Source organism: Oncorhynchus masou, chromosome 11, assembly GCF_036934945.1.
Source record: "Oncorhynchus masou masou isolate Uvic2021 chromosome 11, UVic_Omas_1.1, whole genome shotgun sequence".
Classification (NCBI taxonomy): domain Eukaryota; kingdom Metazoa; phylum Chordata; class Actinopteri; order Salmoniformes; family Salmonidae; genus Oncorhynchus; species Oncorhynchus masou.
In genome coordinates this window covers 42,667,828-42,682,514 of record NC_088222.1, presented here as the reverse complement: position 1 = coordinate 42,682,514, position 14,687 = coordinate 42,667,828, and the positions used below count along the sequence as shown (strand labels likewise).

Genomic DNA, 14,687 nt, shown 5'->3' with positions numbered 1-14,687 from the left:
TGTGTGCTTGTGTGCATGCACGCATCCATGCATGTGTTTAGCGTGCATGTGTGAACCTCAGGGCACAGGGTCTTGAACAAGAGCCTGTAATCTGATTGGGCCCATCACTGTCTGACCATATTCAAGTGATGTGTGTGTTTTTACATTTTTTACCTTTATTTTACCAGGAAGGGCTCATTGATATTTGAAGTCTCTTTTACAAGAGCGTCCTGGCCAAGATAGGCAGCACCTAGTCTTTACACAATTACAGACAGACAACATGAAAAACTACAGGTAATCTAGTAAAAAACGACAGAATTCACAAGAGTATAACAAAATCATAAAACAGCAAATTGAAAACATTCACAGGTCAGGGAATCAGCCTCAAAATCCTTCATCAATGATTTAAAAACATAAATCGGGACAAGTTCTTCCAGTGTGTGTTTCACTAAAAAGGTCTTCTAGGATAGGCACATCTCCTGCTACAGGCCATGACATCTTCATTGTCTATCACAAAGTGCTTCAGACAAAGAAAATGTAGTTGACAGTTTATTTTAAACATGTTCCATAGCGAGCACAACAAGAAACACCAGCAACCATTCATGGACTGAGTTCAAAACTCTATAAGGATATGTCAAAATGTGTTGTTGTCATGTCAATGTGGACATCCTCTAATACGCTAGCTTACATTTATGGGTTCATGTATACATTAATGTGTTTGGTCATCTATGTCCTACTTGTGCATGCACGCAATAACATTTGAGAGACATTGAAGTACTCCGAAATAAAATCCTGCCCCAACTCACATACACAATAAATATGGAATGCGCAACGCATTCAAGTTCTCTCATTTGAGACCCTGACACAGAGAAGGTGATATGAGTTCTTGGGTGACCCGCGTTATTGTGATTTTCTTCCTCCTCACATGAAGTGATGATGCTGTGGCATAACACCAGCAGTGCCTGAAATAGTGTCTAACAGAGAAGTTTAAATGCAAGGGAAGCTAGCCATCAATACTTGATAATGCTGTTTCCCCTACATGGCCCTTGCTCGATGTGTCTTCTCTCTAGGACAGAAAGCTAGAAGTAGTAGTCTTCAATAGCGCATACACTGGAACACTTTCATTCAGTTTCTTCAGATCCACCCACTATACTTAGGGGATGGGCCCAGACGCTTTGAAAAAATATATCCACAGGGAAAAGCGCACACAGAATATAAAAGGTATATGCTTAGAATTTAGAATTTTCATTTATTTAGAGCCAGCACATAAACACCCAATGTTTCGACTAGGTAATTTGTTTTGCCCCACATCAGAGATCAATTCCTAGGTGGGGTGTCCCCTTACAGCCTAAGCTCTGGTACCTCCTGATGTAGTAGGTAGGGAATGAGGATGGGGGGGTGTTAGGGAGAAGAGAGGTGTTGAAAAATATTGAAAGAGAGGCAGGTAAAGAGGTACATGCACAGTGTAACTTATGTAATCAAAGCATGGAACGGGGGGAGAATGTCAGAGGGAAACTAGTTAGACTGAAGTGGAGGGAGGTCGGGAAGGAGTAGAGATGGGACGAGAAACCGAAAATGACTGACACTAGCATTCCCTTCCTCTTACCAAAGCATTTTGCTTACCTCTGTCATTTTCGGTGATTTTGCTATACAATGTTCCTGTAGATTGTGGGCTGCTGACTCTCACTCTCTCTTCCCAATGGACACGTGGAGGAGGGAGAGCTGCATTCTGAGAAGCACAAGCATATGACCGTTGCTCAAAATGCTATTGCGGGAAAAATACTTTTTTTTTTTTTTTTTTTTTTTTTTTAAAGCAACTACTGTTGTTTTAGTGACAGAGAGGAGAGTCAAAGCTTTCTGTGAGTATGTCATGTATTTCTCATGTTCAATGCACCACTTTACAACCGGAGTAGGCTGTGGGATAGTATGGTTTTGAGCCGAGCGGAGCGCACCATTTGCAGTGAATAGGCCTACAGTATATCAAGTAGCCTAGGCCTAGTGTTGGAAGGTTTTTGTCGGACATTAGCCTACATTTACTGATTAATCCATTTGCCTACATGGCTATCTAACGACACTATCCTATTTAGAGTTAGCAACATAGCTTAGTGTTTTGAGTTCTCACTTCCTCAGGTGGTGAATAATATAACCTATAGACCATGATGAGCAAAGATGTGTGCAAATTCTCTGAAGAGCCAAAATGAAATCTGTTCATTCTGCATCTATTTTGACAGGTTGCCTACCAAAATATCAATCAAGCATTTCCTGGATATGTTTGATGAAATAGCTTACTTTTTGAATCGTAGGCTACCATCTCAGTTGTTTTACTTGGCACTGGAAAAAGATTGTCTAGGGCCCTGCCCGAAAATGTAAAGTAACTTTCAGCTCAAGCACCTCGCGGAAAAAAGGTATTTCATGTAATTTAGCGCTGATTTATCGTTATCGCAGAAGAATAGGTAAATTTATCTGTCTATATCACCCAGCTCTAGGAAGGAGGTAGAGCGACACGAGAGAAGGAAGATAGAGAATATAAGAGAGTCAGTCATGGAAGGTGGAAGAGGATTGGGCGGCGTCACCATAATTTAGACAGAAATACAGTGAGCAGATAAAGATAGAGATAGAAAAAGGTAGAACAACATACTGGCTCTACGTACTCTCACACACACACACACACACACATACACATACACAGTGCCTTCAGAAAGTAGTCACACCCCTTTTAGAGTTGGCTTACACACAATACCCCATAATATTGTTTTTAGACATTTTTACAAATGAATGAAAAGCTGAAATGTCTTGACTCAATAATAATTCAAACCCTTTGTTATTGCAAGCCTAAATAAGTTCAGGAATAAACATTTGCTTAACATGTCCTATAATAACTAGCATGCAATAATAGTGTTTAACACGATTTGTTCATGAATACTTCATCTCTGGACCCCACAAATATAATTATCTGTAAGGTCCCTCAGTCGAGCAGTGAATTACAAACACAGATTCAACCACAAAGTCCCGGGAGGTTTTCCAACGCCTCGCAAAGAAGAGCACCTATTGGTAGATGGGTAAAAAAAGAAGCAGACATTGAACATCCCTTTGAGCATTGAGAAGTTATTAATTACTCTTTGGATTGTGTATCAATACACCCAGTCACTACAAAGATACATGTGTCCTTCCTAACTCAGTTGCCGGAAAGGAAGGAAACCGCTCACCGATTTCACCATGAGGCCAATGGTGAATTAAAAAAGTTACGGAGTTTAATGCCTGTGATAGGAGAAAACGGAGGATGGAACAACAACATTGTAGTTACTCCACAATACTAACCTAAATGACAGAATAACAAATATTCCAAAACATGAATCCTGTTTGCAACAAGGCACTAAAGAAATACTGTGAAAAATGTGGCAAAGCAATTCACTTTGTCCTAAATACAAAGTGTTATGTTTGGGGCAAATTAAACACAACACACTATATCCATATTTTCAAGCATAGTGGTGGCTGTATCATGTTATTGGTATGCTTGTAATCGTCAAGGATTTTTTTTAAACGTAATAGCGCTAAGCACATTCAAAGTCCTAGAGAAAAACCTGGTTGTCTGCTTTCCATCAGACACTGGGAATGATGAATTCACCTTTCAGCAGGACAATAACCTAAAACACAAATATACATTGGAGTTGCTTACCAATAGGACATTGAATGTTCCTAGTTCCAGTTTTGAAATAAAATCGGCTTGAAAATCTATGGCAAGACTTGAAAATGGCTGTCCAGCAATGATTAACAACCATCTTGACAGAGCTTGAAAATGTAAAACAAATCAAGGTGTGCAAAGCTCTTAGAGACTTACCCAGAAAAACTCACAGCTGTAATCCCTGCCAACAATGATTATAACGTATTGAATCGGGTGTGATTTGCAAAAGTGTCTAAAAACATGTTTTCACTTTCATTGTGGGATATTGTGTGTAGATAAGTGAGATTTCTTTGTAATCCATTTTGAGTTCAGGCTGTAACACAACAAAATGTGGACTACGTCAATGGTTATGAATCGTTTCTGAAGGAACTGTACGTTTATGCCACACACGCATCACAACTGCTGCTACCAGACTCTTATTTGCTATTGCTAATACTGCACAATTTAAACACATGTCCCCCCCAATCCCACCTTCCCTGATACATGTGTAAATATTGGAATATATATTGTGCCTTCCTGTATTCTACTGATGCTAAAATGTTTATTCAATTCTATTTACTTTATATTTTCGTATTTCGTATCTTTTATCATTTCTTATTGTTGTTGCATTGTCGAGAAGGAACCTGCAAGTAAGCATTTAGTTGGACAGTTTATACCATGTGTATCCTGTACATATGATACGCCTAATAACACTTGAAACTTGATAGAAGACCCCCCTAACCACCACCACCTCTTGTCCCTAGAGACAGGAATATCTAGTGACACAGTGCTTGTGTCATTCCACGCTCCACTAGCTGTGATTATGGGCCACCCACCGAGCCCCCAGCCATCCTACGTGCACTCATGCGTGGCCTGTACACTCTATAGAACAAAATAGGATCTTATGGGCTTTTTCAACCCGCCCAGAGAAGGAACTTCCTAAGTGGAAGGGAGATGGGGAGCAAGGAGAGACAATGAAAGAGCCCTCATTTGGCTATAAGGAGACGGTTTCTCTGTTATTGTAGGACAGGGAAGTTGAGAAAATGGTATTAATGCTAATGATATTTGAAAATTATTCAACACTCTATGCCACCTGAGCATTGTCCTGAAGAAGCATTGTGAGTGAAGCCACATAATTTCAGCCTCACTATTCTGTGTTATTTTTCATAGTCACACGTCTGTCTTAGTCATTAGCCAGGTTTCCAGCCAACCATTTCATGCTAATGAATTACCAGATGGCTGCCGCTTGAAAAGATTCACGACAGGCCTGATGGAAACCAGGAATTATTGGTAAAAAAAATTATAGACAAAACAAAATACGCAAAAGGGTGGATAATTATTTTGTCTTTGAAATTGATTATGCGACAATTTTGGTGGAAACGCCTTTATGTACAAATATTGATATAATTACCATCATATCGAAGTAAACGTGGAGTAGCGCGATGACACGTTACGTTGTAGGACTACCATCATGACTTGGAAAAGCATTGAGTTTATGGGTAGATTAAATAAGTTATGATGAACTTCAAATTGTGGTTAAGTGCATGATGATCATTCAAATTTCCGGAATGCTGGTGACATGATGATTGGTGCTTGGCTGCCAATTATCAGGTAAAATGATCTTGCTCTTATTCATATCTCATCAAATAACCTACCCTGTCCACTTTACCAGCGAACTCTTGTCTAGAGAGAAATCGTTTTTATGACAAATCCATCGGTAGAGTTGAAAATGCAATACAAACACATTGATCTTCTGTTTTTTGTATTAAGTACATGGGAATTAAGCGCAAAAGTGTTGTTTATGTGCACCAGTCATCACCTTTTTATCCGTAACAAGTCAGTTTGATGGAAACACACCTCTGGTAGGAAAATGTGCATATTGTTGTTATGCATATTTTAGAACAGTCAGGTCGCCAATTGGATGGAAACCTAGCTATTTGGGCATATCTTAACTTCCACTTAAATGGAATTTTCATCTAGTTGCCGTTAATGCATAATAAAGTGACAATTATACTTGTGGAAGTGGTTATAGGCTCTATATTGATGCTCTTCCCTCCCTTCTCTGCAGTGGCCTGAGGGACAGAGTCAGTATTCTGGTGGACGGCTCACTCATCATCGGCGGTGTGAAGCCTGAAGATGCTGGGAGATTCACCTGTAGCCCCAGCAACAGCCTGGGCCAGCCCCCGTCCGCCTGGGCCCAGGTCACAGTGCAATGTGAGTGTCTGGCCCTATCCTCTACAGTTAACCCCTACCCCTTATGTACTTGTGTGCATTAGAACACACAGAGCTACTGGGTGTACACTACAGCAAGATTCATCCTAACGAACATACCTAATTCTGCTCATCAGCCATACAAAGGACATTGGCTGATCCTAGATCTGTACCTATAAGAGCAACTTGAACCTGCAGCTGTGCTGTCGAGCGGTCCCACTGCAACTGAGTACACTCAGTCCTGCTGATGCTGTCTCTACCTAATCTACTTAATGAGTGTTATACTTTACCTACCCACCCTAATGAGCCGCAGCGAGAGCTTGGGATTATAAAATATAAAAGTTTCCTGCATTTTTACACAATCCAATATGCCGTCTCGAATTTAGAACAAAAAGTAAGCAACAATGTCCAAAGTCATCAAGCTCGGTAAGAGATCATTATTAAATATGTTAAGTGATTGATAAGACTGAAGTAGATCAAAGGTAATTCAATAATAAATATTGTTGCACCTTTAACCAATAGCCTAACAAAATAACAACTCTTGAAAAAACACAAAGACTTTTGATTGTTGATTAAGACGTCCTCTATATCAAATTTCAGTCTGACCGACCATCCAGCTCGAGCCGCCTGCATGTCCGACCCTCAGCATTCTAGTCAATAACTCAACTCTCTCCGGACACAATTTCCTTCCCAGTTTACATATTTAAGTTTTTTTTTCATTCACAAGGGAAAGGTTTGGAAACACAAAACAAAAGAAAAACCACATACACCTCAAATATACATTAACAAACAGAAACAGCAAATCCTCCTTATAATTAATATCATAGGACTAATAGTACTGTAGAGCACTTTTACTTTCACACAATAAAGCTGCCCCGTCCTGTCCTTAGGGGTCCACCGCCCTGCAGCAGAGCCCTGTTAGGTTCTTCTTTCTCAGAGTAAATAACTCACAGACACTAGAGAAGCTTAACCAAGTTTAATTCTTCCCAAAGGGTCGTTACAGCTGTAATTCAGACAACAACAAAAAATATTCACACAAGCACTGATATTTAACCCTTTTTCCTAGGCTGAGTCTCCTCCTCCACAACTGAACATCCAATGCATATCTGTTGCTAGACAGAACCTAAGTGATATCTGTTCTTCCTCACTTCATCTAACCGGACTTCTACCCCAAAGTGCTCACTCCTCCCCAACTCAAGGCTGTCATGGTTATTGATACAAGACTGTTTCCTCTCCTCCCAGAGTATCCCTGATGGCTAACAATAACATATCCTGACAATGTAAATGTTATACATTACCCAGTCTCCCTCAGTGGCATTTTTAGTTTCCAAGATCTCCACCCAACACATTCCAAAGCCATCTGTCTTTCCACAGAAAACCATTAACTTCTGACATAAAACCCAGTCTTTTTCACTCCTTATATTCTATGCTTTTGATCTATCATGTATTTAATATGTCAATGGTCAAAGTTTAGCCTGAATCCGACAGTCCCTCCTCTTGAACAATAGCGTCCTAATGTTCAATTTATATGAACTTGGAAATTACTTCTAAATGGACAAACGATGATAATAAAACATGAATTTGAAAAAAACTAACAAATGGTTATAAATGAACAAACAACGATGACAAAACATTCAACGTGAGGTTTACAAACTCAGAGACGTACGGCCTCTTGTACTACAATCACATCATACACCATTTTATTTCCATCTCTCATCACATAACAAAATGCCATTCCAGCTGAATCTGCTGTCTTCTTCCATGTCAGATGGAAGACTTTTTGTTTCTCCACACTCTCTCCTTCTGGTTCCTAAGAGAGTGATAGCATAAGACTTGGAGAGCAACAAAAAGACACAAAACATAACAGTGATTAACAATGTGATAAGCTATGCATAATTATATATGCATGACAACCCAAAGTTTGAAAACATGACAATTCCCACTCTGTGTTAGCCTGACTATGTCTTCAGGATACTTTTCTGTTGAGGTTGGCAAAAAGGAATGCTCTAAAAAAGCTTCCTCGTGCTTCCACCCAGTCTTCCCCGTCAGACTACAGGATCCAAGAGGTGTTCCCAAGCCGTGTCATTCTCACTTTACTCCCCATTGTCTTTCTCCATAGCCACCGGATATATAGTTGAAGTTGGACGTTTACATACACCTTAGCCAAATACATTTAAACTCAGTTTTCACAATTCCTGACGTTTAATCCTAGTAAAAACGTCCATGTCTTAGGTCAGTTAGGATCACCACTTTATTTTAAGAATGTGAAATGTCAAAATAATAGTAGAGAGAATGATTGATTTATTTCAGCTTTTATTTCTTTCATCACATTCCCAGTGGATCAGAAGTTTACATGCACTCAATTAGTATTTGGTAGCATTGCCTTTAAATTGTTTGACTTGGGTCAAACGTTTCAGGTAGCCTTCCACAAGCTTCCCACAATAAGTTGGGTGAATTTTGGCCCATTCCTCCTGACAGAGCTGGTGTAACTAAGTCAGGTTTGTAGGCCTCCTTGCTCGCACACGCTTTTTAAGTTTTGCCCACAAATTTACTATGGGATTGATGGCCACTCCAATACCTTGACTTTGTTGTCCTTACAACTTTGGAAGTATGCTTGGGGTCATTGTCCATTTGGAAGACCCATTTGCGACCAAGCTTTAACTTCCCGACTGATGTCTTGAGATGTTGCTTCAATATATCCACATAATTTTCCTACCTCATGATGCCATCTATTTTGTGAAGTGCACCAGTCCCTCCTGCAGCAAAGCACCCCCACAACATGATGCTGCCACCCCCTGGCTTCATGGTTTGGATGGTGTACTTCGGCTTGCAAGACTCCCCCTTTTTCCTCCAAACATAACGATGGTCATTATGACCAAACAGTTCTATTTTTTTTTCAACAGACCAGAGGACATTTCTCCAAAAAGTATGATCTTTGTCCCCATGTGCAGTTGCAAACCATAGTCTGGCTTTTTTATGGCAGTTTAAGAGCAGTGGCTTCTTCCTTGCTGTGCGGCCTTTCAGGTTATGTCCATGTAGGACTCGTCTTACTGTGGATATAGATACTTTTGTACCTGTTTCCTCCAGCATCTTCACAAGGTCCTTTGCTGTTGTTCTGGGATTGATTTGCACTTTTCGCACCAAAGTACGTTCATCTCTAGGAGAGAGAACATGTCTCCTTCCTGAGAGGTATGACGGCTGTGTGGTCCCATGGTGTTTATACTTGCGTACTATTGTTTGTATAGATGAACTTGGTACCTTCAGGCGTATGGAAATTGCTCCCAATGATGATCCAGACTTGTGGAGGTCTACAATTTATTTTGATTTTCCCATTATGTCAAGCAAAGAGGCACTGAGTTTGAAGGTAGGCCTTGAAATACATCTACAGGTACATCTCCAATTGACTCAAATGATGTCAATTAGCCTATCAGAGGCTTCTAAAGCCATGACAAAATTTTCTGGAATTTTCCAAGCTGTTTAAAGGCACTGTCAGCTTAGTGTATGTAAACGTCTGACCCACTGGAATTGTAATACAATTCATTATATGTGAAATAATCTGTCTGTAAACAATTGTTGAAAAAATTACTTGTGTCATGCACAAAGTGGATGTCCTTACCGACTTGCCAAAACTGTAGTCTGTTATTAACAAGAAACTGGTGGAGGGGTTGAAGAATGAGTTTTAACGACTCCAACCTAAGAGTATGTAAACTTCCAACTTCAACTGTACATCAGCCATTTTCTGCTCTGCTTGCTTTTACAAGGAGCGCAACTCATACACACTGACCTAACGCCCCCCCGTCTACTATTCCCAGTTTAAGTTATGCCGCTGGCTGACACCATTCAAGCCATTAAGGGTTTGGAACTTTAAGTCCAATTATCTCAGAATCATCTTTTTGCAGATAGAACCTTATAGTCAGTCCCAAGCTCTCAACAAGCCAAAGACAATTTTCCATCTTGCTGTATGTACATTTGATGTAAGCTAATGCCTTTTGAATCTGAATACAGGAGATATGGCACTATATCTGGCCATGGTATATGATAAGTTAGATTGAAACCCTCTCTCTCTATCCACTGCACTGTGTAATTGATTGGAGGTTACATTGGACTCCAAGCCAATTCCAGACCTCCCAAGCTCGGCCAAGCGGGCATATTAGCTCCAACCCTGATCCATCCAACCACTACACACACTCTGTGTCTCTTAACCCCAACACATGCACACCAATGCTGGAAACCATGCGGTTTAGAATTGAAACGGTGACCTTGAAATCACTCTTCTTCCAGGTCACTCGAGTCACTTTCACATTCAGCAATATTCTCCTAGCATGATACGCTCTATTTAGTTTTCAGTCACACTGGCATTGATTAATCAATATTATTCACAGCCCGCCTTTCATTTATGAGTCGTGACTTTCAAGTACGCCAGCCTCGTCGTTCCCCTGAGGTAAATCAGCCATATTGTATTCCAAATGAATGGAGGCAGGGATGAGCGTTGAGCACCAGTAATATCCATCCACCGGCGAGAAATGTGGCCCCGCGTCTGCGGGTAGTGATGACTCGTTTGGGTAGCCAAGGCAACCGACATTTTGCATTCCCCCACTCTCTCCTCCTCTACGGCTCCAAATTGGATATTTATTTTCTCATGCGCCTGAGGAAGGGCAGGAGGGGCAGGCAGCACCAGTCAGGAGGGAGGGTAGCGAGCATTACATCATCGCTTTCAGAGACCAGACACTTTTTTGACACAGGCTGCGGAGAGAGAGAGGGAGCTTTTTTCTCTCAAGTAGCGACCGATTTCCCAAAGCAAGTCACTGCCCGAGCCAGAATGCAGAGAGGCAGAGACATTTCTAGCTAGCCAATGCTGTTCTATTTTTAGAATTTGAATGTTATTCTTGTCTTCTGCCTGCCACTGAGGTCTTTTGACAGCTAACGGACTGCTGAGCGATTGACAATTAGGGCTGCGTAGTAGGTGTATAGTGTGATTATAGTAGGTGCATAGTGTGATTATAGTAGGTGCATAGTGTGATTATAGTAGGTGCATAGTGTGATTATAGTAGGTGCATAGTGTGATTATAGTAGGTGCATAGTGTGATTATAGTAGGTGCATAGTGTGACATTCTGTTTTCTGGGGGCGTGGTGATGTACAGCCGCTAGTGAAAGTCTACACACCCCTTTCTCAGGTTTATTGTTTTGCTGCCTTAAAATTACATCTAAAAAGGGATTAAACCATTTTAAAAAACAACGATGTCTAGATTGCATATGTCTTCACACCCCAGAGTACACTTTTGGTGGAAGTACCTTTGACAGCCATTACAGCTGTGAATTTTTTTAAACAAGATTCTATCAACTTTGCACAACTCTTAGGGCTACAAATATGCATTGTTTTTGTCAAAATTTACATTACATTTAAGTCATTTGGCAGACGCTCTTATCCAGAGCGACTTAAAATTCCTCAAGCTCAATAAACTTGTTTGGGAATCATTGATAGACAGTAGTATTCATCCTTTGTTTCTGATTTTCAAGCATATTGTAACGGCGTTCTTCGTTTGTCGAAAGAAAGTCGGACCGAAATGCAGCGTGTTGGTTACTCATGTTCTTTAATGGAACAAATGACGATACACGAAATAACTTATAAATACAAAAACGAACGTGAAACCTATTACAGCCTATCTGGTGAACACTACACAGAGACAGGAACAATCACCCACGAAATACAAAGTGAAACCCAGGCTACCTAAATACGGTTCCCAATCAGAGACAACGAGAATCACCTGACACTGATTGAGAACCGCCTCAGGCAGCCAAACCTAGGCAACACACACCCCTAATCAGCCACAAACCCAATAACTAAAAAACCCCACTAAGAAATACAACAAACATAAACCCATGTCACACCCTGGCCTGACCAACTAATTAACTAAAACACAAAATACTAAGACCAAGGCGTGACAGAACCCCCCCCCCCCCTAAGGTGCGGACTCCCGGACGCACCTCAAAACCATAGGGAGGGTCCGGGTGGGCGTCTGTCCATGGTGGCGGTTCCGGCTCGGGACGTGGACCCCACTCCATAAATGTCATAGTTCCTCCCCTTCGCGTCCTGGGATGATCCACCCTCACCGCCGACCGTGGCCGAATAGTCCTCACCCAGAACCCCACTGAACTGAGGAGCAGCTCGTGACTGAGGGGCAGCTCGGGACTGAGGGGCAGCTCGGGACTGAGGGGCAGCTCGGGACTGAGGGGCAGCTCGGGACTGAGGGGCAGCTCGGGACTGAGAGGAAGCCCAGTACCGAGATGAAGCTCAGCCAGGCAGTTGAATCCGGCAGATCCTGGCTGACTGGCGGATCTGGAAGAGTCTGGTTGACTGGCAGATCTGGAAGAGTCTGGCTGAATGGCAGATCTGGAAGAGTCTGGCTGACTGGCAGATCTGGAAGAGTCTTGCTGACTGGCAGATCTGGAAGAGTCTGGCTGACTGGCAGATCTGGAAGGGTCTGGCTGACTGGCAGATCTGGAAGGGTCTGGCTGACTGGCAGATCTGGAAGGGTCTGGCTGACTGGCAGATCTGGAAGAGTCTGGCTGACTGGCATTTCTGGAAGAGTCTGGCTGACTGGCAGATCTGGAAGAGTCTGGCTGACTGGCAGATCTGGAAGAGTCTGGCTGACTGGCAGATCTGGAAGAGTCTGGCTGACTGGCAGATCTGGAAGAGTCTGGCTGACTGGCAGGTCTGGAAGAGTCTGGCTGACTGGCAGGTCTGGAAGAGTCTGGCTGACTGGCAGGTCTGGAAGAGTCTGGCTGACTGGCAGGTCTGGAAGAGTCTGGCAGGTCTGGAAGAGTCTGGCTGACTGGCAGGTCTGGAAGAGTCTGGCAGGTCTGGAAGAGTCTGGCTGACTGGCAGGTCTGGAAGAGTCTGGTAGGTCTGGAAGAGTCTGGCTGACTGGCAGGTCTGGAAGAGTCTGGCAGGTCTGGAAGAGTCTGGCTGACTGGCAGATCTGGAAGAGTCTGGCTGACTGGCAGATCTGGAAGAGTCTGGCTGACTGGCAGATCTGGAAGAGTCTGGCTGACTGGCTGACTGGCAGGTCTGGAAGAGTCTGGCAGGTCTGGAAGAGTCTGGCTGACTGGCAGGTCTGGAAGAGTCTGGCAGGTCTGGAAGAGTCTGGCTGACTGGCAGGTCTGGAAGAGTCTGGCAGGTCTGGAAGAGTCTGGCTGACTGGCAGATCTGGAAGAGTCTGGCTGACTGGCAGATCTGGAAGAGTCTGGCTGACTGGCAGATCTGGAAGACTCTGGCTGACTGGCAGATCTGGAAGAGTCTGGCTGACTGGCAGATCTGGAAGAGTCTGGCTGACTGGCAGATCTGGAAGAGTCTGGCTGACTGGCAGATCCTGGCAGACTGACGGCTCTGGCTGCTCCATGCTGACTGGCGGCTCTGGCTGCTCCATGCTGACTGGCGGCTCTGGCTGCTCCATGCTGACTGGCGGCTCTGGCTGCTCCATGCAGATTGACGGCTCTGGCGGCTTCTTGCAGACTGGCAACTCCATGCAGACTGGCAGCTCCTTGCAGACTGGCAGCTCTAGCTGCTCCATGCAGACTGGCAGCTCCTTGCAGACTGGCAGCTCCTTGCAGACTGGCAGCTCTAGCTGCTCCATGCAGACTGGCAGCTCCTTGCAGACTGGCAGCTCTAGCTGCTCCATGCAGACTAGCAGCTCAGGCTGCTCCGAACAGGCAGGAGGCTCCGGCAGCGCTGTAGAGGAGGAACGCTCTAAAAACGCTGAACAGATTTTTGGGGCTGATTTTCTGGTTTCGCTCTGCGCCGCCGTGTCACTCTTTTCGACTCCATTATCCTATAGCCCTCTTCGCACTGCTCCAGCGAATCCCAGGCGGGCTCTGGCACTCTCTCTGGGTCGGCCGCCCACCTGTCTATTTCTTCCCACGTCGTATACTCCAATCCTCTGCTGTCCATAACGTCCTCCCTTCGCTGCTCCAGCTGCCTGTTAACACGCTGCTCGGCCCGTGTGTGGTGGGTGATTCTGTAACGCCGTTCTTCGTTTGTCGAAAGAAAGTCGGACCGAAATGCAGCGTGTTGGTTACTCATGTTCTTAAATGGAACAAATGACGATACACGAAATAACTTATAAATACAAAAAAAAAAAAAAACGGATCGTGAAACCTATTACAGCCTATCTGGTGAACACTACACAGAGACAGGAACAATCACCCACGAAATACAAAGTGAAACCCAGGCTACCTAAATACGGTTCCCAATCAGAGACAACGAGAATCACCTGACTCTGATTGAGAACCGCCTCAGGCAGCCAAACCTATGCAACACACACCCCTAATCAGCCACAATCCCAATAACTAAAAACCCCCACTAAGAAATACAACAAACATAAACCCATGTCACACCCTGGCCTGACCAACTAATTAACTAAAACACAAAATACTAAGACCAAGGCGTGACACATATTTAATTCCGGACTGAGACTGGACCATTCAGGAACACTTAACACCTCTTGGAAAGTCATTCTGGTGTGTCTTTGGCATTGAAATTGATGATATTGTCCTGCAGAAAAAGGCTTAGGTTTTCAGAAGAATGAAGACTTTCATATTCATTTTTATCCTAACAAACTCCCCATTCCCTGCTGATGACAAGCATACCCATAACATAATGCTGCCACCACAATACTTGAAAATATAAAAAATTAAAAGGAAGTCTGTATTAAAAGAAATCCACTCCAAATCAACCATTCTGTTTGCAGCAAGGCCGTTAAGTAATACCTCAAGACAACACTTCAAAAAATTAAGATACAGTGCATTCAGAAAGTATTAAGTATTTCAGCTTTACTCT

The 14,687-nt window shown here is 43.1% G+C and overlaps 1 protein-coding gene across 1 annotated transcript in view; it reads left to right on the top strand.

The window, feature by feature from the left end:
• LOC135548721 (protein turtle homolog B-like) overlaps positions 1-14,687 on the top strand; it is a 183,708-nt gene that overhangs the window by 117,566 nt on the left and 51,455 nt on the right. Inside the window, exon 7 of the mRNA XM_064978584.1 lies at positions 5,709-5,854. Coding sequence (XP_064834656.1) covers positions 5,709-5,854 — 146 coding nt within the window. The remainder of the gene's footprint in view (positions 1-5,708; positions 5,855-14,687) is intronic.